Here is a 21245-nt window from a genome sequence, read left to right as displayed (position 1 = left end):
AAATTTCTGAATGTTTTTTGGTGAAACAAATCTTCAGCTAACTGGCTGGTACTTTATCACTCTTCACTTTATCACTTTTGGGGAGATGTACTAAGGTGTACATCTCCCCCAAAGTGTCTGTCAAGCTGACATCTGACAAGCTCAAACCATCAGAAAAAAACGAGCAACAAATCAGCTCCTGTCATTTTTCAAACACAGCCTGTAACATGGCAGTTAGGATCTGATTGGCTGGTACTTTATCTCTCTGCACTTTATCACTCTCCAAGTCTTAGTACATCTGCCCCATAGAATGTATTTCCACACAAAATCAGTGTTTCCTCACCTGTGGAGTATATGTTTTCCAGTTTCTCACCTGTGAAGGAACGGGGGAAATGTCAGGCAGCCAGCCGCAGTAGCACATACACTGCCAGACGCAGCCGACCAATTATCGGTTGGTAAACAATTTCATTATAACCGACAGACCAATAATTAGTGGTCATTCACGGCATTGCTCTGTACAGTTATCTGGGTAATCCACCAGGTAATTATATAGTGTACGTCCAGCATATTTATCTATCTAGCTGTCTCATATCTATCTATCTATCTATCTATCTATCTATCTATCTATCTATCTATCTATCTGTCTGTCTGTCTGTCTGTCTGTCTGTCTGTCTGTCTGTCTGTCTGTCTGTCTGTCTATCTTTCTATACTATCAATGTTCTATCTATTTATCCGTCTCGTTACTGGGCAGAACTCACATTTTGAATAGGAAATGACAATGCTAGATTTCCCACTTGCCTCTTGCCCCGTGCTGTCTACCCCTCCACCGTTCTGTAACTACCTTATTAGAGAGATTGAGTCCTGGCTCTGACAGATCCAACACTCTGTGAATAATTTTCCAGCACCCCCTCCCTCTCCAGTGCCCTCTGCCCTCTCCCTCCCCATCTATCCCTCTGCAGCCGCTATTGGAGAGCCCATAATGAGATAAGTGTGAGCTCACAGGCCCGCTATTTAACCCCTGCACCTAGGGCACAAGCAGCACACAGAGGCAGTTGGGAAGCACAAGGGCAGGGAGATTGACACAGGGGCAGAGCAGGCTTTGCCCAGGACTTGCATGGGGATCTGTGAGAAGGGTGAGGACAGGAGGAGCTGACCACAGTGTTACACTCAGAGTAAGTTAGACTCCTGTCTGTCTTCTACACTGTGTATACTCTGGACTTTGTCACTTTCTGTGCTTCACCTACTGTCACCCTTTTGTGTGGCACAGGTGCGGTGTGCCTAACTACCCTCATCTTTGCCACACAGTGCCTACTGTCAGATATTACTTTACACACTTAAAGGTTGTATTAATGCTTGCTTTAAAGGTACTCACTGATAGCAGTGGAGTATTCCGAAATATGCTATGTAACAGACAGCAATCTAAAACTTTACATTTCTGAATATATCATTTTTCACAAATTGCAATAATAAAGCCCAACCATAAACTCTCCCTTCTCCGCTATTCTACCTTATCCATCAGGGTTTTTAATAATCCTGATATATAAATACGGATTACAGGCAACATAAGAAAATCAGAATTATTTTGCTCTATTACTGTAGTATTTTGCCTGTGAAACACTGCGATCCTATCTATGCTATTCCTTTATTTTCATCCCTTCATTTCTGTCTGGTGGAGAATGATAAACTCATTGCTATAAATAGACAAAAAAGAAATAGGCATTTGAATCAATACATGTAAATGTAGTCCCAATGCACAGTTTAACCTGAATATTATCTACGTGCATTATCATAAAGGTTCTAAGTTGGAAATGTTAATGTGTCATATGATATAACATATGTTTAAATTAAATGTACTTTATAGATTTAGTACATGTGAGCAATAACGTAAGATATTGCATGGAGCATGTACAGATCTAGCAATGGTGATAAACTAGAGTAAAGCAAACTGCAGGGAACATAATGAAGGTAACTACAGAGGCAGAGCTGCTTTTAGTGTTTGTCCATTTCTAGTTAGGACCATGTTTTCCGTCTGGAATTTGAGTGTAGTAAAGTTCTGTGGGGGGCTTAAGCTTTGGGTACCCCCACCAACTATCTGAACTCAACTTTTCTCAATTTGGGTGTCATCACAGGCTCATACAGAAGGACTGCTTCACAATTTTCAATACATAGCATAGTTACCAAGTATCTCTATTTTTCAATATTTTTCAATACTAACCAAAGGCTCATAAAATGTCAATAATTTTTTATATAATATAGCACTTTTGTGATCTATTTCTGGTCTTTGTAAGTAAAACAGATGAGCAAATTAAATATGAAAATGACAATATATAACCATGTTTAGTGAACATGGCGCAATAAGGGTTTTGTATACTTATACAAGCTTAGTCTGCATCCTGCGTGGTGTGCTAAGATTCACCTGTGCAAAAGGCAAAGTGTCCCTGGAACTTGTATGAAAACATGAGTACTGATCTGCGGCCAGCTCTGTGAGACAGGAGTACATCTGCCCCAACGTTCTCTGTGACTTTACAGCGATATACTGTCTCCTACAGAGATTGGGGTGTGACATTTTATTTTCTCCTTTATGCTTTCATTTCATGAGAATGATTCTAGAACTAAGGCCAATATGAAAAGTGTTTATTCAGAATTAGAATAACTATAGATAAAAATGTCATAACATGTAATGGAAAGTTTTGCTTGGTAGGAATGTTTTTATACAATTCCATTAAAATTTGTAGTCTGCAAAATTGAGCAGAGCACCAGCGTGGACTTTCGCCTCTGAGGCTCTTCTCCACCCTGCCCCCTCCTCTCTGTCACAAATTCTCTTCCATCAAACTATTTAAACACTTGGGCTGAGGTGTGCAGCCTTCCCATACATACAGACAAGTTCATTTTTGGTTAATTGCCAGTCTCTTCCTGTCAACTATATGCATTCTTACAGTTGACATATGAGCTTTCCTATCTTTTCCTATGTACCTTTGGCCATTTCACTCTTTTTTTTTATTTTTTATAGTCAGATAGATAAATGGGTTTTGTTTTTTTTATCCCCTTATTAACCTACCTCCCCTCTATGCGAAGTGGGCTGTCCTATATCCTTTGGTACAATATTCGATAAGTATGGGAACTGTCAGACAGTATCATTCAACTCTGAACACTAAATCCAGGATAAGACAGAGCTCAGAGACGGAATTAACTGCACGTTATGGGACAAGTGAGGACTTCAGATATCTATCCTGTGTGATCAGTGGATAACCTCCTGGACCCTGGGGAGAATGCTGGCACTGTAAACAGATGTTTCTATAATGGTATTGTTCCTAAAATACCTAGATCTAAAACCTATAACATACAATGACAACTATTTTGCTATGTTGGGGTACAGTGTGCACTTTGGTGCCCTACATTTAATTGTGTAACAGTATAATTCAGACGCTGCTCAATATAGAGCTCGGTATCCGGTCTTTAGGTCGACACTCATTAGGTCGACCACTATTGGTCGACATGCATTAGGTCAACATGATCACTAGGTCAACGTGACAAAGGTCGACACATGAAAAGGTCAACATGAGTTTTTCCCTTTTAAAAAAAAAACTTTTCATAGTTTACGATCCGCGTGGACTACAACTGGGAATAGTAACCTATGCCGAGCCACTTAATTGGGGTTCTCGGTCACTTTGCGAAGAAAGCGACACTAACATTTTTTTTAAAACTAATGTCAACCTTTTTCTGTGTCGACCTTTTGCACGTGAAACTAATGACTGTGTCGACCGTGTAACTGTCACCAATAGTGGTCGACCTAATGACTGTCGCCCTAGTTACTGTCAACCCAACGATCTACACCCATAGAGCTCAAGGCAACCCAACAGTCCAGGTCTTAGGGATATCCATGCTTAGGAACAGATGCACAAGTAGGGAAATCCCTAAAACCTGTTCTGTTGGGGTGCCTTGAGGACCGAGTTTGGTAACCACTGGTTTTTATGTATAAAATGTGCTATTTGATATTTTTTTTTAATGTACACCACATCCATATACATATTATGTATCTCTAGCGGATGCTGGACAGCTGGTGCAACAAGATACAATGGTGGTAATGATAATGGGGGTAATTCCAAGTTGATCGCAGAAGGAATTTTTTTAGCAGTTGGGCAAAACCATGTGCACTGCAGGTGTGGCAGATATAACGTGCAGAAAGAGTTAGATTTGGGTGGGTTATTTTGTTTCTGTGCAGGGTAAATACTGGCTGATTTATTTTTACACTGCAAATTAGATTGCTGATTGAACACACCCCACCCAAATCTAACTCTCTCTGCACATGTTAAATCTGTCTCCCCTGCAGTGCACATGGTTTTGCCCAATTGCTAACAAAATTCCTGCTGCGATCAACTTGGAATTACCCCCAATAAGCAGCAGTCGCCACTTTCATTTGTCCAATTACATTTTGTACCCTCCCATTGATAGTACATAATTCATTAGGGTGTCTGCTGTATTATATGAAGTTGCATCCTTCTAGTCACTTTGCATTACTTAATTGACATTCCTATTTGAGCTTTAAAGGGGAAAACTGATGTTTGTCATTAATTATATGTGATATGGCAAATTTGTTTTTCGTATTACTACAACTGTCCAGACACTGGGCATAATTCATGTTTGTACACAATGATGATGTTCACACAATGGAGTGAGTATCGGGGGACTGTGCATATACGGCAATCGCACTGCGCACATGCCACTCAGAACTTGAACACAGAGGGATTGTCATGGCCGTTTTCAGGGCGTGTATCTGCTTTCAGCTGCGATCATGTAAGTAGAGAAACATGGCGCAAGCATCGCTACTGCCGTGGGCAATCTGTGTAGCCATAGGGCAACCCTAGCAGTCAGTGTTCCTCATTGTTGCGTATAGTCTGCATATGTGTATGCAGTTGTGAATGAGTTTGCGATGGCTCCGTGGGGCGTCTATATTCTTTTCCAGGCGGCAGCTTTACTTGTGATGATTAGAAATCCCATAGCCTTAGAATTTGCAGCTGAATATGCTTGTGTGTACAGATGTGAATTAGGCCCCTATTCTCTCTTGCACCAATGGCATTGTTATATTGTGTATAGTTAGGGTAATGTGAAAATCAGGCTACATTTCTAATTTGGGCCATATATCAGCTGGCCGATTCCCCAATTCTCCGGTGCCAATCTGATCCGACAATTGGTGGACATTTGAGATCGCCAATCAGTCTAGGAATTGGCTGAAAACAACATGTTAAAAATCCCCAAATCTCCGGTCTCTATAATTTTTTGGTTGGAATCAGATTTCCATGATCCCCTGAACCAGGCGTCAGGAGAACGATGAATTGCCAAGAAACTCTGCTGATATATGGGCCCTATTACGCTATATCAAGTCCTTTTTTTCTAGGAAAAAATTACAAATACTCATCTAAAGTTACAAGTTGATGCAAGATTTATAGTAGCGTTCATACACTAGCCAAGTCTTCAGACACTGTCAGTTGCACAGAGTACAGGTCTCAGGGGCTGGCACCATAGCTGCCCCACTGTCCTGGCATCTGGCTAGCAGGGTGCCTGGTACAGCACCCTGCAACCAGGATAGCTGCTGCATTGCCCCCTTGGGGCAATCCTCAGTGCTGTGTTTCCCAGTGACTTGCGGCCCAGATTCCTTCATATGATGTCATGACTGACCAGCACTGTAAAGCCCTCTTATGGCACTGGTTCATGATATATAGCACGTTCTCAAGCTGGTAGCTCAATGGAAAAGCAGAGTTAGACTCTCAACATGCACTGTGCTCTCTGCCAGGCCATTGGCTAAATGTATTACCCTTTGATATGGCATTGCTGCTCACACTTGGATAACAGTACAAAACTCTGAAGCATGACTTCTTCTCCAGACTAATAATTAATTATCAACCTACTTTGGGCAAACTAGCTTCAAAAAAGGAAGAACAAGATAACCACTAGCTTTATAAGTACCCACCTACTGCCTAAGTAAATGTTTGTATATGTTGAAGTGGTGGCAGAGGCTGATTTAGACCTCATGGGGCCCTAAGCTAAACACTGAATTGGGACCACCCTAACTCAAACAATCCTCAGTGTGCCCCCCCCCTACTAATTGTAGCAGACAGATCCCCGCTCATTATGCCACCCCCAGTCAATGTATGCTCCCCAACCTGCCCCCCCACCCCCGCCGGAACCCACTCCTCCTGATTGAAATTTGAAGTAGGTGGACGTTATAATAAATGAAAGAAGTACTGTAATAAAATACAGTGGAAGACCTCTTGTTTTTCTTTCTGTGCACATCCCTGCCCTTCTCTCTAAGCATCTGACATCATACACATGTGTGTCATGACTGGTCACATGCACATGCAGGACTGGACACACAGGCATGTGCTGGAGAGCCGGCACCCAGCAGCTGCCTAATCACTGATAGCCTGCTGAGAGTATTCAGCCAGCCCAGCTCTCGGACAATTTCAGTGAAGCTCATGGTTTCCTGGAAATGCCCTTTATACTGCCTTGTCAGCGGGCCCCCTGGGACCAACAGGCCTTAAACAGCCGCTTTGGTTGCCTATGGTTAATCCTTCACCGAGTGGTGGAGGCACTCAGGGATGTTTTTAGCTTGTAATGTTGAACGAGACTCTCGTTACCTATTCCTGGTGTATTAAATGTTCTGTCCCAGCATAGCATGGTAGTCATAGAGGAACCAATTTATGTCTTGTTTTTGTTGCATTCATGCATGTGACGTGGATCTTAAAGCCCAAACTTCCACTTAGTGATAATAAGGCCAATATTTATTCAAAATATAAAAAAAATGTAAATTTATAATTGAAAAAGTTTTCAATAATAAAGCATTTTTTGTTTTCACCATCTTGAGATGGTGATAACAGAACAAGTATTTCAGAACAAGAGTGCTGTTTCCAAGGCTGTAGCGATTTTTGTCCAATAATAAATATTAACCAAACTTTTGATATTGGAATTTTTGTTCCAGTGCCAACTCGCAGATAGTTGGGGGTTTCCGACAGTAGGGGGCTTATTTATTAGTGCTTAAAGGTTCTGATCATGTTTATGCTTTTACTAGCTGTGTTTTGATAGTAACATCATTGCCATTTTACATTTTTGGCCATAAACACGATCTGAAGTGTTGGATTATAGAACCCAAAGCTTAATAAATAAACCTCTTTGCCTTTGTACTGTATTTATGAATGCTATTAGCTTTTGGTTGCTCTTTTTCATGAGCCAAGTGTTTTTTTTTTAACGTTTATTGATCATTTAATTTAACAGTAACTTCTCCTGGCCAGATGTTCTCAGATATGTGCAGGACAGAAACACGGCCAATATTTATTGTAGATTATGGGGCCATAAAGAGATAAAATCATATATTGGGCAGCACAGTATTGATCAGCATTACTGCTATACAGCACTGAAGTCTTGGGTTTGATTCCCACCTAGGCAGATGACCACTCTGGGTGCGGGGCCAAGTTCTTCACATCATTAGTCCCACAATCCTAATGAAGGGAGGGGGAACGGCTACAATGATGCAAAATTTGTCATATTGGTCTCACCCCCTCCCTGCGGCCCTTGATTCCTTAAATTCTGCCAACCCACTTTTCTGGGGGGTCCAATGGACTATGTGATAAATTAAAAGTCTCCTGGAGCTTTTGGGAGAGTAGGTAAGTATGCACCAACTATATGTAGTTTGTATATTTTTCCGCACTTGTGTGGGCGGGCTTCCTCCAGGTACTCCTGTTTTCATCCACAATCCAAAAACATTCTACAGGTTGAGTATCCCATATCCAAATGTTCCGAAATACAGAATTTTTTGAGTGAGACTGAGATAATGAAACCTTTGTTTTCTGATAGCTCAAAGTACACAAACTATGTTTAATTCACAAAGTTATTAAAAAATATTGTATTGAATGACCTTTAGGCTGTGTGTATAAGGTGTATATGAAACATAAATGAATTGTGTGTATGTACACAAACTTTATTTAATGCACAGAGTTATTAAAAATATTGGCTAAAATTACATTCAGGATGTGTGTATAAGGTATATATGAAACATAAATTCATTCTGTGCTTAGACTTGGGTCCCATCGCCATGATATCTCATTATGTTAGGCAATTATTCCAAAATACGGAAAAATACGATATACAAAATACTTCTGGTCCCAAGCATTTTGGATATGGGATACTCAACCTCTAGTAGGTTAATTGGCTTCTGACAAATATTAAACTAAAGACACCCTAACAGTCCAGCTTTTAAGGATATCCAGGCTTGAGCACAGGTAACTTAATTGGTTGATTTACTCATGTGTGCTCAACAATGTATACCCTTAAAACCTGAACTTTTAGGGTGCCTTGAGGACTGGATTTGGGAACCACTGCCCTAGTGTACGTACATGCGTGTGTACATGTGATAGGGAACATACATTGTAAGCTCCACTGACACAGGGACTGACGTGAATGGCTATATATTGTCTGTAAAGAGTTGTGGAATATGTGTGCACTGTATAAAAACCTTAGTATATATCTAGTCCAAGTTGATAAGTTTTACTTTCCTAGTAATTTGCGTAAGACATTTCTTTATCAAAATTCTTGATTTACTCACAGAAGCACCTGTGCACCAATCAGTTGCACATATACTCAGGGGCGTAGCCAGAACTTTGTGGGCCACATAGCAACATATGAAGGTGTCCATTTCCCAATGCTTCTAGAGAGACACCTCTCCGCAGCTGTTATTAATGTTATGCCCCATAATAGTGCCCCAGTTTATTTTATAAACCATAGTGGTGCTCTAGTTCACATTATTCAACACAGTACCCTCAATTCACATTATGTCATACAGTGTCCCCAATTCATTTGATGTCATATTACAGTGCTCTCCAGTTCATCGTAGGCCACACTATACTGCCTCTGTTTCATATTGTGCCACATCACAGTGCCCCCAGTTCATGGTATGCCACATCACAGTGCCCCCAGTTCATGGTATGCCACATCACAGTGCCCCCAGTTCATGGTATGCCACATTACAGTGCTCCCCAGTTCACATTATACCACACTACAGTGCTTCAATTTCATATTGTGCCATATCACAGTGTACCAGTTCATATTATGTAGCATAATGTGTTCCAGTTAATTTTATACCACATTACAATCAGCAGGTCCAGGGGCGTAACTAGATATATTGTAGGCAACCAAGGCAAACATTTGTAAGGGCCCCTATTTACCACACAATGGTGCAAAATGTATATAACACATGTAACTGTGACAAGGAAGGTGGGCCCCTCTCAGCTCTGGCCTCTATAGCAGCAGCATCCCTGCACACATTGGGGTAAATTTACTAAGATGGGAGTTCTATTTAAGATGGGATGTTGCCCATAGCAACCAATCAGATTCTACTTCTCATTTATCTAGCACCTTCTAGAAGATAATACCTGGAATCTGATTGGTTGCTATGGGCAACATCCCATCTTAAATAGAACTCCCATCTTAATAAATTTACCCCATGGTAGCTACACCCTTGAATATACTGTAGATAGCTAAGAGTGTTAGATAATTTACACATTGCTGTGCCTCTGTGTGAATATGTGAAAGATCTCCTCCCCTGGTTCCTTTTCCCTGTGGATTATGAGCATTATAGTTATAAAGTTTTACTTTATAATGATCTTTGTCTAGGCTTTGTCTTTTTGAAATTACTTTGAACTTTAAGCTATTATTTAACAGCTTTTCATGGCTCATTTTGCGTTCCAAGAAACTTGCTAGTTTCATGTAATCCCTGCACCTTTGGACCAATTTATCGAAAGACATTATAAAGAGCTCTAATAACGGGCTCCATTACAAAATGCAGGCTTTCATTTAGCCAGCCACAGAACCTGTGTAAATCTCTCTCTCTCTCTCTCTCTCTCTCTCTCTCTCTCTCTCTCTCTCTCTATTAACTAAGCTTCTAAAAATGAAAAGTTGTGATGTTGCAACCAATCAGCTTCTGCTTATCATTTCTCTATAGCACCCTAGAAAATGATAGACAGAATCTGATTGGTTGCTAGGGGCAACATCACTTTTCATTTTTAGATGCTTTAGTAGATTTACACCTCTGTCTCTATCTAGATAAAGCCTCTTGCTGTAATAAGGGATGTTTTATCACTGTGATAAGTTCTCATTTTACTAGTAGCATTCTCATGTATATTAGAACAGCCCACAAATTAGTAGCCTCCATTGTGAGTAGGAGACAGATGCACTTTAATGCATTGTTAAAGTCTAAATGCCCATTTGTCAAATCTTCAATATAACACTGGTAACACTGATACTTGCTTATTATTTGTGCCAATAAAGTTAACATATATTTTCCCAATTATTATTATTTTTACTACAATTTCATGCCCTTTTTATCCACAGATGGCGCTCTCAGATCTTCCCAGCACCCCACTGGCTCTTGAATACCTCAATGACTTTGACCTGATGAAGTTTGAGGTTAAGAGAGAGCCTCCTGAACCAAGAGCTACCCGTCTAGCTCCTCCTCCATCTCTGGGCTCTACGCCATGCAGCAGTGTACCACCATCACCAACATTCAGTGACACACCTGAACCAGCAGGACCACCTCGTCCCAGTCTAGAAGAGCTCTACTGGATGGCAGCACTACAGCAGCAGATGGGTGGGGAAGGACTACCACTAACCCCAGAAGATGCTGTGGAAGTGTTGATGGGTGGTGGAGCACCTTCTCTGCAAGGGATGGATGGGGGTTACAGGACTGGGGTGCAGCACCCCCACAACACTCACGCTGCTGGTTACTTGCTGAGTCCTGAAGATATAAATGCACAGCAGCACCAGGTAAAGTGGAAATAGAAATGAAACACAAGACCAAGGTTAAGTTGTGTTACAGATGTTAAAATCTTTTTGTGTATCTTTATATTGTTACTGACACAAGGTTATGAGGTGGAGCCCTAGACTTTGATGTCAACAACACAAGTGAATTATTTGTTGTTTCTGATGGAGCCCACGCACGGTGCGATTATCGCAAGCGATTTGACCTTTTTATTCTATTTCAAATCGCACTGTTTATTTTCCCTTGCGAAGTGATGCGCGCTCCCACGTAGTCAATATCGCAAGTCAAAATAGTATGTGCATGCAGGTATTTTTGTACTATATCACAACCAGCCCACTATTTTAATTTATACTGTAGTGTAGTCAAAATCAGGTGTAGTTCCAATCGCACCGTGTGTACACTCCAAATCGCATACCAAATGGCATAGCACACATTGTATAGGCTCACAACGCACTAAGCACAAATCTCACCGTGTGTGGGCCCCATGAGGTTTATGAAGTAGCCCTGTAATGCTAGAGGTTGTGTGGATATTGTAAACCTTTGTTGCTGTTTACAGCACTGTGATTATGTAGCATGTGAGAATATACGTATGTCACACTGTGTGTGTGTGACGGGATTTGTCAGTACAGTTATATCCATAAAGCCGAACATGTCACTGATCACTTAATCTGCTAATGTTAAGAGATTGAGAAGAGGAAAGACAGAGATGAAGATAATGAGTCCCAATAAACAGAAGGAAAAACAAGAATACAGAAAAGAGGAAAGAATTACCAGATTGCAAAATAATGTACAAAACGATAAAACAAATTTGGTGGGAACTGTAAAATATAAAAAGAAACTATAAAGTACCTGTTTTCACCTCTAACATTTTTTTATGTCATGAACTGAAAAACACCATACCCCGTTTTATTTTTTATTTTTTTTAAATAAAAAAATAGAAGTACTGGTTTCTTGTCTATATTTCCATTCATTGTATAGATGCAATATGGATACACTCCTTGAAAGTCTTCCAAAGTTTAAGTATAATTGAGCTGTCCTTTTCTTTTAGACAAACACTGGGAACTGTGCACTGAAACCTAGGGCTCCTCTGTGTATGTGTAACAGGTCCTGGCTTATTTGGCTGGTTAAACGAATTTAGCTGACCAATATTGGAGGTATTCAAGTAGTGCCGTTTTTCCACCAGTCCAAAAAAAGGCACTTTTCGACCATTTTTATGTCAAATTTGCATTAAACCTATTCGATGCCAGTGCCGTTTTTCGTCTGACGCGTTTTAGGATGTCAAGGTCCCTTTTTCAAGGCTGTATGAAAAAGGGACCTTGACGTCCCGAAACGCGTCAGCGTTTGCCTTCCAGTGCCTCCGGACTTTTAAGGACATTTGGACTGGGGAAAGCACCATTGGGAAACACACCTGAAGGAGCCAGATGCAGGGTATCTTTCCCAGGAATACCTTGCATATTACACCTGCGGCTTCTATTGTCATCCTGGTAGGATTTGTTTTCCCATTTGGGGTCATCCTCTGTCCTGAATTTTAGCTTTTGTACAGATTAAAACATCTACTTGTTTTTAACATAACACATTGGTACTTATTATATCACATTTTTCATACTCTATTCTTATCAAAACCAAAGTCATAAAGTCTATATATTTTGTAACATAGGACTAGCACCAAGTGGGAGGAGCTACCTCATGTTCAATTGTTTATCTGAGTGCAATAGATAGTATGAAGAACCCAAACAGTGAGCAGAGGCAGCTAGTAATGTGGTATATCACAAGAGAGGCTTTTCCCACCTCCCGATACAAAATGCAAGGATGAAAACGATACGTGAACTACCACTGGACCAGCGCCTCACTTCATGCACAGGTATATCCCAACCTCCGTATATCTCCTATTATGGAGAAACTTCCGGGAACATTTTCAGGGATTGTACCATGAAAAAGAAATGGTATGCAAACAAACATAGTGTGATACTGTATAAAAGATGACAATTTAATACATAACACACATCACATAACCAAACATGACATTTAAAAACAATTAAGAACACAGAAAACCACACTGTGGTGGTGCAGACATTCACTGTTATAACTGGCCTCCTTAAAAATGGCTGATTACCGGCTGTAAGAGAGAACTGGCTCACACCAGTTCTAAAAGCATGAGTGAATCAGAGGAAGTCACCTTGCTCTTCTGACTGACCTCCTGTGTGGACGCTAAGGCACAAAGAACTGATCTGGCGAGTGAAGGAGTTCTGAGACCGGGGAATCCCTATGCTGCAGCTTGGTGACTTCCTCTGATTCACTCATGCTTTTAGAACTGGTGTGAGCCAGTTCTCTCTTACAGCCGGTAATCAGCCATTTTTAACATCGTTGCCTAGGAGGCCAGTTATAACAGTGAATGTCTGCACCACCACAGTGTGGTTTTCTGTGTTCTTAATTGTTTTTAAATGTCATGTTTGGTTATGTGATGTGTGTTATGTATTAAATTGTCATCTTTTATACAGTATCACACTATGTTTGCATACCATTTCTTTTTCATGGTACAATCCCTGAAAATGTTCCCGGAAGTTTCTCCATAATAGGAGATATACGGAGGTTGGGATATACCTGTCCATGAAGTGAGGCGCTGATCCAGTGGTAGTTCACGTATCGTTTTCATCAACTGTTTATCTAACTTCTTGGAGCTTTTTAGGGGGCTCCTAGTCTCCTCCCAGGCCTGCATAAGTGCCCACAGCGCAGTTATCTACCTCTATCTTCCCCACTTGTTCTGAATATGCCCCTATGTCTGTAGATAGTGGTGTGACCCCAAGGACCAATGGGAAGTCACAAGTTCTGTATCATAGTTATGTTGGAGCCCTGTGAAAAATTATTTCAGTGTGCCTAGGCTTGCCAAGGGGAAGGAGTAAATTAAATTTTAACTGAAATAAATAGTTTTTGGCTGTAGATATTTTTTTATTCTTTTTTTAAAGTGCTTATTTTGAAATAAAAAAAATTCTCTACACATGAATTCTTAGAAAGACACATTTTCCATCTTTGTTCATTGAAGTTTATGGATGAAACGTAATAGCAATAAAAATATCCAAATATTCAGAGAATTATGGTATGTCTCTGTGCGCATTAGCTGTTAGATGGAGGCTGCAGAAGGGTGATAGGCTTAAAGCAGTTTACACAATGTAAAGATGATGTAAACTAGGGAGGCCAATCTCTGATCTTTTTTTCAATCCTGGGAATCAGGACTGAGAAATGATCACTCCCTGGATACCCAGCATTGGTACATTTTTCAATGTGCCCGCTCCACCCAGCCCAGATAACATACCATCCTCTGGACGGGCAGGGGGAGGGTTCACTTGCTGCGGGTGGTGAGGTCAAGGTGGCTGGCGTCAGGCTGCGTAGTGTGACCTCTGACATCAAGTCACGCTGCCCAGTGGGGAGCTGGACAGGGGGAGCCGGGCAGCGTCTGAGCCTGCTAAAGAGGCTCAATGCTGCCCGGCATTGAAAATAAAAGGGGGCTTGCTAATCCCGAAATCCCCGGGATTGGAAGCTCCAATCTCGGAATTGAATCTTGGACAATTTTAGGCCTAACTCCCAGGATCACGTCGACCCCGAGATTGGCCACCATAGAGTAAACAAATGTGGCCAAAGGATTTAATACATAGGGGTCAGATCGTAGTCCATATTTGGCGACTTTCAAGTCTTCCTCTCCAGGAGGTGCCTGGAGAGGAGAAGCATGTGGATGGCGATGGGATCAGGGCAGGCTAATTGTGTCATTTGTCCCCACCCCTCATGAGAAAAATGCCTTGATTGGTTCATATTTGCATAGGGACGGATCTAGGGGCGGATCCAGAAGAAAATGACAGGGGGAGCACCATGGAAGGGGCAAGTACATTTGCAGACGCCTTCAGCGCATGCGCTCCCAGAAAAGGGGTGTGTCACCACTACAAGGGGTGAGGCCTCACAGTACAGGGAGAGAGTGTGAGAGAGAGTGACTTGCAGTAGGTGACAGGGAGAGTGACTATTAGTTGGTGACAGCTAGCGGTTGATGGAGAGTGACTGGCAGTGGGTGACAGGCAGTGGGAGAGAGGGTGACTGGGAGAACGTGACTTGTAGTGTGTGACTGGGTATAGAGTGACTGGCAGTGGGTGACGGGGAGAGTGACTGGCAGTGGGTGACGAGGAAGGGTGACAGGGAGAGGGTGATTGGCAGTGGGTGACAGGGAGACTGGCAGTGGATGACAGAGAGATGGTGACTAACTGGCAGAAGAGATGCTGAAGGGGAGATACAGGGAGGGTGAGGGTGCTGAGGGGGAGATGCTGAGGGGGAGATACAGGGAGGGGGAGGTGCTGAGGGGAGATACAGGGAGGAGGAGGGTGCTGAGGGGGAGATACAGAAGGAGGAGGGTGCTGAGGGGGAGATACAGGGACATACTGTAACTTTGTTTCAGGAAAGAAACAACAAAGGATTCCCTGACAACCTTGCATGCCCCCCCCCCCCCCATCCTATCACATTTACTTAGCAAATACCTTAAGTCTTTGCCCCAATGGCTGGCATCCTAGGACAGGAAGGAGCGTTTGTGACTCCTAATGGTGCCCATAAACAGCAGCTTCAGGAGGAGAAAGCGCTCAGCGCATGGTGAGTAAAGGCTGGGTACAAGAGGAGAGAGCGGCAGTGCGCGGCGCGGTACAGGACGAGAGAGCGGCAGCGCGCAGCATGATGTGTTGGCGCTGGGTTGCCATTGGTTACGAGGCAGGAGGAGGTGCAGCGCAGCGCTGGCGGCTGACAGTGTGAGCTCTGACCGCCGGGCCTCCTGCGCTGGGACTACTGCCCGCTGTCTCTATCAAGGGGAGATTGCAGCAGTGCCGTTGCCGGTCTAAAAAAAAAAAAAAAACTGCCACAAATGACAGGGGGGGGGGGGGGGGCACGGGCCCGAGTGCCCCTCCCCTGGATCCGCCACTGGACGGAGCTAAAATGCCATGATTAGCATAGAATTGCGACATTAGGTCCCACCCTCTCCTGGACCGCAGATTACTGTATTTATCTCCGTATTCTGCCCACTTCACTAGGAAGTGTGCAGATTGCGGGATGGATGCCAAGTCTTCCGGGGCTGTGGGGACTACCCCAAAAATCAGGTGTCTCCCACAGCAACCAGCCACTGCTTTCATATATAAACCTACAGTATAAATTATACCTACTCATAACCATTTGAACATATTCCTTTAAAAAAAAATCAAAGGTTGAGTTTGTCTTTGAATGTGTACTTATGGAGAGTTTAACATCAAAGTTTAGTGTTGACGGAATTGCGAGCTATGCAGGGTTAGACAGAATACTTCTGGTTCTAGGTGTATCAGTTGCACTCAGTAAAGGCTGTTGCAACTTGTAAGTGTGTTCAAGTCGGCATCAGGTCCTACATGTCTCAGATGCAGGTAGCAAGAAACTGTCTCTCAGTGGAAACAGTTGGGTGAAGTGGCAAATTTCACTTATGGGCTGCAGGACTGCAGCCCCCCCAGATAAAATCCTCCACCCTGCTCAGTGTCAGTGAGCCAGATACAGTCCATGACTGCACTGGCTTCACTGTGACTGGCAGTGACTTCCTACTTGTCAGTCATAGACACTACAGGTAGTCCCATTGGGAGGTGTTTCCTCCCTCTGGGACTGCCAGGCCAGGCTGCAATTAGCAGAGAGCTGGCTTCCTGTGAGAAGCCACTCCCTGCCTTTCGTGCAGCCCAATCCGGCTTCTATGGGCTGCAGCCAATGCAGTCCATAGAAGCCAGGGGTTTGCGCATGCACAGTAGCACTATGAAATCTGTGCATGCACCGGTCACAACACCTACCAGATCCATTGCGCATGTTCCGGGACACAGGGCTGCCTCTCTCCTCTACTCCCCAACACAGAAGTAGTGGCAGCGCCCTACTAAAAGTAAGTAGGAGCCGCCACTGGTTTGGGCATACTGTAGTCTTGTTATTACTCGTTACTAATCTTAACTGGTGCTCCAACCAAACAGATCCAAACTGTCATGTGTTTGAAAAATTACAGGAAGTGATTGGTTGGAGCACCATTTACGATTAGTAACAAGTAATAAGACTATCACTCGTTATTAAATATGTCTCTTGGTTTCAACCCAGAAGCCTGTGGGTGATCTCTGAGTCCAAGACAGTCATTCAGGAAGCTCCTTCGTGTTCAATGATAGCAGAAGAAAAGGGTGTGGCAGGTCCACATTAAAACCTTTAGAGACCCTAAGCACTTAAAAGATGTTGGTGTCTCCATCTATACCAGACAAACAAAACTTGATGGAAAATGTTTATTTTTGTATAATTTATATTTGAAGAATGTTCTCCTATTTTTTCTAATTGCAAAGTCTTTGATCAGATCCTCAAAATGTATCTTACATAACACATATGCTTGAATACTAGTATTCTCATTTTATTGTATTCCAAAGATTAATATCATCAACTTCTATTATTACTTTTATTATTATTATTATTATTATTATTATAATTTTTAATAAGGTTCTATTCTCCCTCGGGTGGTGGCGTGGACCACCACCCAAGTGGGGTTTCTGGCCGGCGGTCGGGATTCCGACCGTCTGGATTTTGATGGCTATTGGGATTTTGACAGCCAGGATCCAGACAGTCGGGACTGTAACTGCATATCGCACCATTAAGTCCATGGTAAATCTGGCAAGGGAAAATATCTGTGGTGCCCCCCTACCTTTGATACCCTAAGCACATGCTTATTTTGCTTAATGGTTGATCAAGCCCTGGCATGTGGCTTGGTCTTAGTACATGTATGCTAAGAAGAGTGATGCTCTAATATAGTATATCTCTTGCTTACAACTGTACATCTTATGTCTTAAGACTACGGTGCCTACTTGGTAAACGAAATCAATAATATCAGCTTGAAAAACAATGCAAAGAAAATAAGATATATAGTGAATGACAAAATGAGACACACTAATATACCAATACAATACAGTACATAATAGCTGTCATTTGTTCTACTCTACAATCTGTAAGCTAATGACAGCGGATTTTTTTTTTTTTAAATAAGTTAGGGGCCCATTTATCAACGAGTTTTAAAACTTGTAGTGAATAATAAAACTTGTGTACAATAAATGGTGCTTGAGCCAATCAGCTCCCCATTGTCATTTTTCAAACACATGACACTTATTTATTTATTTATTTATTAACAGTTTCTTATATAGCGCAGCATATTCCGTTGCGCTTTACAATTAGAACAACAGTAATAGAACAAAACTGGGTAAAAACAGACAGACATAGAGGTAGGAAGGCCCTGCTCGCAAGCTTACAATCTATAGGATAGGAGTTGAACACATGACAGTTGGGAGCTGATTGGCTTGAGCACCATTCATCATACGCAACAGGTTTTATCATTCACAACGAGTTTTATCACTTGTTGATAAATGGGTCCCTATATGTTAATGGTATAGAAATGTTTCACCTTTGTGTTGCTACGTATGAGCAGTCAACTTATGAAATACTTTGCTCTCCCCCCACAGCTCTCCCCCTTGTCTGAACGATTCTCTGATGAACAATTGGTAGGAATGTCTGTGCGGGAGTTAAATCGTCAGCTCCGTGGTTTCAGTAAAGAGGAAGCATTGAGACTGAAGCAGCGCAGACGCACACTGAAGAATAGAGGCTATGCCCAGTCCTGCCGGTACAAGCGGGTGCAGCAGCGTCATGTCCTAGAGACGGAGAAGTGTCAGCTCTCTCGCCAGCTTCAGCAGCTTCAGCAGGAGGTGGCCCGGGTGACCCGAGAGAGGGATGGATGGAGAGCCCGATATGAGAAACTACTGAATGCAACAGGAGGGGGGGCTGGGGCAGATGTGCTGGCTGCAGGGGGAGACACAGGACCTGGAGCTGAGCTCTTCCTGTGATGCTCATATGCAAAGACTGAGCCAAAAATGAAAATGTCACCATCATGCAGGAGGCTGACCTGACTAAACATGACATTATCCTTACAAAACAACTTTCATGTGCAACATAAACCCCCTAAAATGTTCTCATCCCATCGCATCTCATAACTGAAACAATTCTAATGGATCTGCAGGGCCAGATTAACTATGGGGCGGATGGGACTACATTGCCAGGCCTACACATAAAAATAAGCCTATCTTGTATTACAGTTGTATTTCTATTTTGCTCTGAATTTTTCAATTATACACATATTTTGGGGCTGATGGAACATGTACATGCCCATGTGGTCTGGCCACACCCACACAGCTCCTTTGCTGTCAATAGGCACTTGATTTTTTTCAGTCCCAGTCCCATGTAGCCTTTAATCCGGCCCTGTAGTTCTGGTATCAACATATTTGTTGTTTCCCACAGCTGCAATATTACATCCTAGTTATGGCCGTTGAAGGTTATACCATCAATGGTCAATAGGTTGAAAACATCAGTGGTAAAATAATTAAGGGTTTAACAATCGATGGATGAGTGCTGCACATGTGCAGACCATCAGACCAGTGCCACTGATGTTTGATATATTGGGTGTCGCCATTGGTAACAGCATCAGGCTGTTCCACTGATGGAAAAAAAACAATAGGCAGCAGTAATGGTCTATTGACGATTGCAAAATATTCGATGGCCGATAGCCATTCCCATTAGGTCACCTTTAATACACCATGAAACCATCAACAAAGGACATACTGGTTTCTGTAGTGCTTCTCGTCTAATCCCGGGAATATAGCAGATTTATTCCTCACTGACTTGGGATGTTAGTGCCACTGATGACTTATTTTAGGCTCACTACTTTCATATTAAACTACTATTTATTCATTGCACCACACAACAAGTTATGAGACCTCTACATGAAGCACATCGACAAGCAAGAGTGATTCATATATTCAGGACTGGCTGAGCCTGTCCTGTTCAGGGTCTCTCTCCTCCTCCTCCTCCTCTACCATTCTCCACATCTAAGGGAGCTGTAGACATTTCTGGTCTTATTTGAACAAAACATTAAATTATTGAATTTTTTCTTTATGTGTGTGATTGTGTGTAGATAAGATGCAACACTTTGCAGGTTCCTCTCCCTGGACTTAAGGGGCAAAGCTAGTGTACTACTAGGCAGACTTGGCTGTGTGTTGTGAACCCATTTAAGAATTGTTTTTTCTCTCCAATATTATTATTTTGTATTCTAAAAAATTATAACGGAAAAAAATATCTATTTAAACATAGGAAAATAAAATATGCAGAGTTTTTACAGCAGAATCATGTGTAACTGATTTATTGCTGTGCTATACAGTTATATACAAACATCTTTGAATGTTATGTACTTGATACAGAATATTTGATTTACATGTAGTGCTAGTTACACTATAATTTCTACACCCATCAACTATTACATTAAAACTACATGCCTTATATAGTGTAGGTGCCAAAATAGCTCTGACCCTTTTGAGGCATGGCTTACACAAGACCACTGAAGGTGTTGTGTGTCCAAGAAGTTAGCAGCAGACCCCTAAATCCTGTAAGTTGCGAGGTGGGACTCCTTGGCTAGGAAATGTGTTGAGATTTGGGGCATTTGGAGGCCACGTCAACACCTTGAACTCATGTTCCTCAAAGCATTCCTGAACACTGTTGCAGGGTGCATTATCCTACTGGGAATACTGTTACCACGAAGGGTGTACTTGGTCTGCATCAATGCTTATGTAGGTGATAAGTGTTATGAAAGACAGGACCCAAGGTTTCCCAGCAGAACATTGCCCAGAGCATCAAATAACTCTGCTGGCTTGCCTTCATCCTGGTGTCATCTCTTCCCCAGATAAATGACGCACACACATGTGGCCATCCACATGTTGTAAAATAATCAGTGATTTGTCAGACCAGGCTACCTTGTTCCATTGCTCCATGGTCTAGTTCTGACACGTGCCCATTTTAGTGGTGGGCAGGGGTCAGCATGGGCACTACTACCTCTCTGTTGCTACACAGACCCATAAGCAGCAAGCTGAGATGCACAGTGCATTCTGACACCTTTCTATAATAGCTAACATTCAGCAATTTGTGCTATGGTAGCTCTTCTCCACATGTATCAATGGGCCTGAGGCGCCCATGACCCTATCGCCAGTTCACCGGTTGTCCTTCCTTGGACTACTTTTGGTAGTTACTCACCACTGCATATTGGGAACAACCCACAATGTTATTCACGTCACCCTTCAGTGGTTTGAATTTATGGCTGATAGGTGACTTTTTATGAATTTGAACTTTATGGCTGATATATTTGACTTAAAAGATAACCACACAAAAGTGAAAATTATGCCTTTGTTGGATTTCCATAATTACAGTTGCAAAATATTTTTTATCTGTAATTCACCTTATCTGCATGTTTGCTCTGTGTACTTGACAAGCTTGGTATGTTTGCCTTTCCTGCAGCCCATTTCTGATACTAGTAGTAGGACATCTCTTCACCTGTGTCTAGGTCAGTGTTCCCCAACCTTGGTCCTCAAGGCAC

At 42.3% G+C, this 21245-nt stretch overlaps 1 protein-coding gene across 2 annotated transcripts; it reads left to right on the top strand.

The window, feature by feature from the left end:
• Positions 1-1017: 1017 nt before the first annotated feature.
• LOC134899576 (neural retina-specific leucine zipper protein-like) lies at positions 1018-19777 on the top strand. Of its 2 annotated transcripts, none has more exons than XM_063914194.1 (3): positions 1018-1151; positions 10360-10791; positions 18295-19777. In XM_063914194.1, exons 2-3 carry the CDS (start codon positions 10360-10362, stop codon positions 18670-18672), a joined length of 810 nt encoding a protein of 269 aa, XP_063770264.1. In that variant the 5' UTR covers positions 1018-1151; the 3' UTR covers positions 18673-19777. The 2 variants fall into 2 exon arrangements, with proteins under 2 accessions (XP_063770264.1, XP_063770255.1); XM_063914185.1 differs by lacking the exon at positions 1018-1151 and adding an exon at positions 3089-3281.
• Positions 19778-21245: the final 1468 nt, after the last annotated feature.

The sequence above is a fragment of the Pseudophryne corroboree genome, chromosome 1 (genome assembly GCF_028390025.1).
Source record: "Pseudophryne corroboree isolate aPseCor3 chromosome 1, aPseCor3.hap2, whole genome shotgun sequence".
Taxonomy (NCBI): domain Eukaryota; kingdom Metazoa; phylum Chordata; class Amphibia; order Anura; family Myobatrachidae; genus Pseudophryne; species Pseudophryne corroboree.
Note: the sequence above shows the minus strand (reverse complement) of the source record. Positions and strands in the feature narration are given on the sequence as shown.

Coding starts and splice junctions, on each gene's coding strand:
- LOC134899576 (XM_063914185.1), top strand. Junction 10,792..18,294: donor TAAATGCACAGCAGCACCAG/GTAAAGTGGAAA, acceptor CTCCCCCCACAG/CTCTCCCCCTTGTCTGAACG.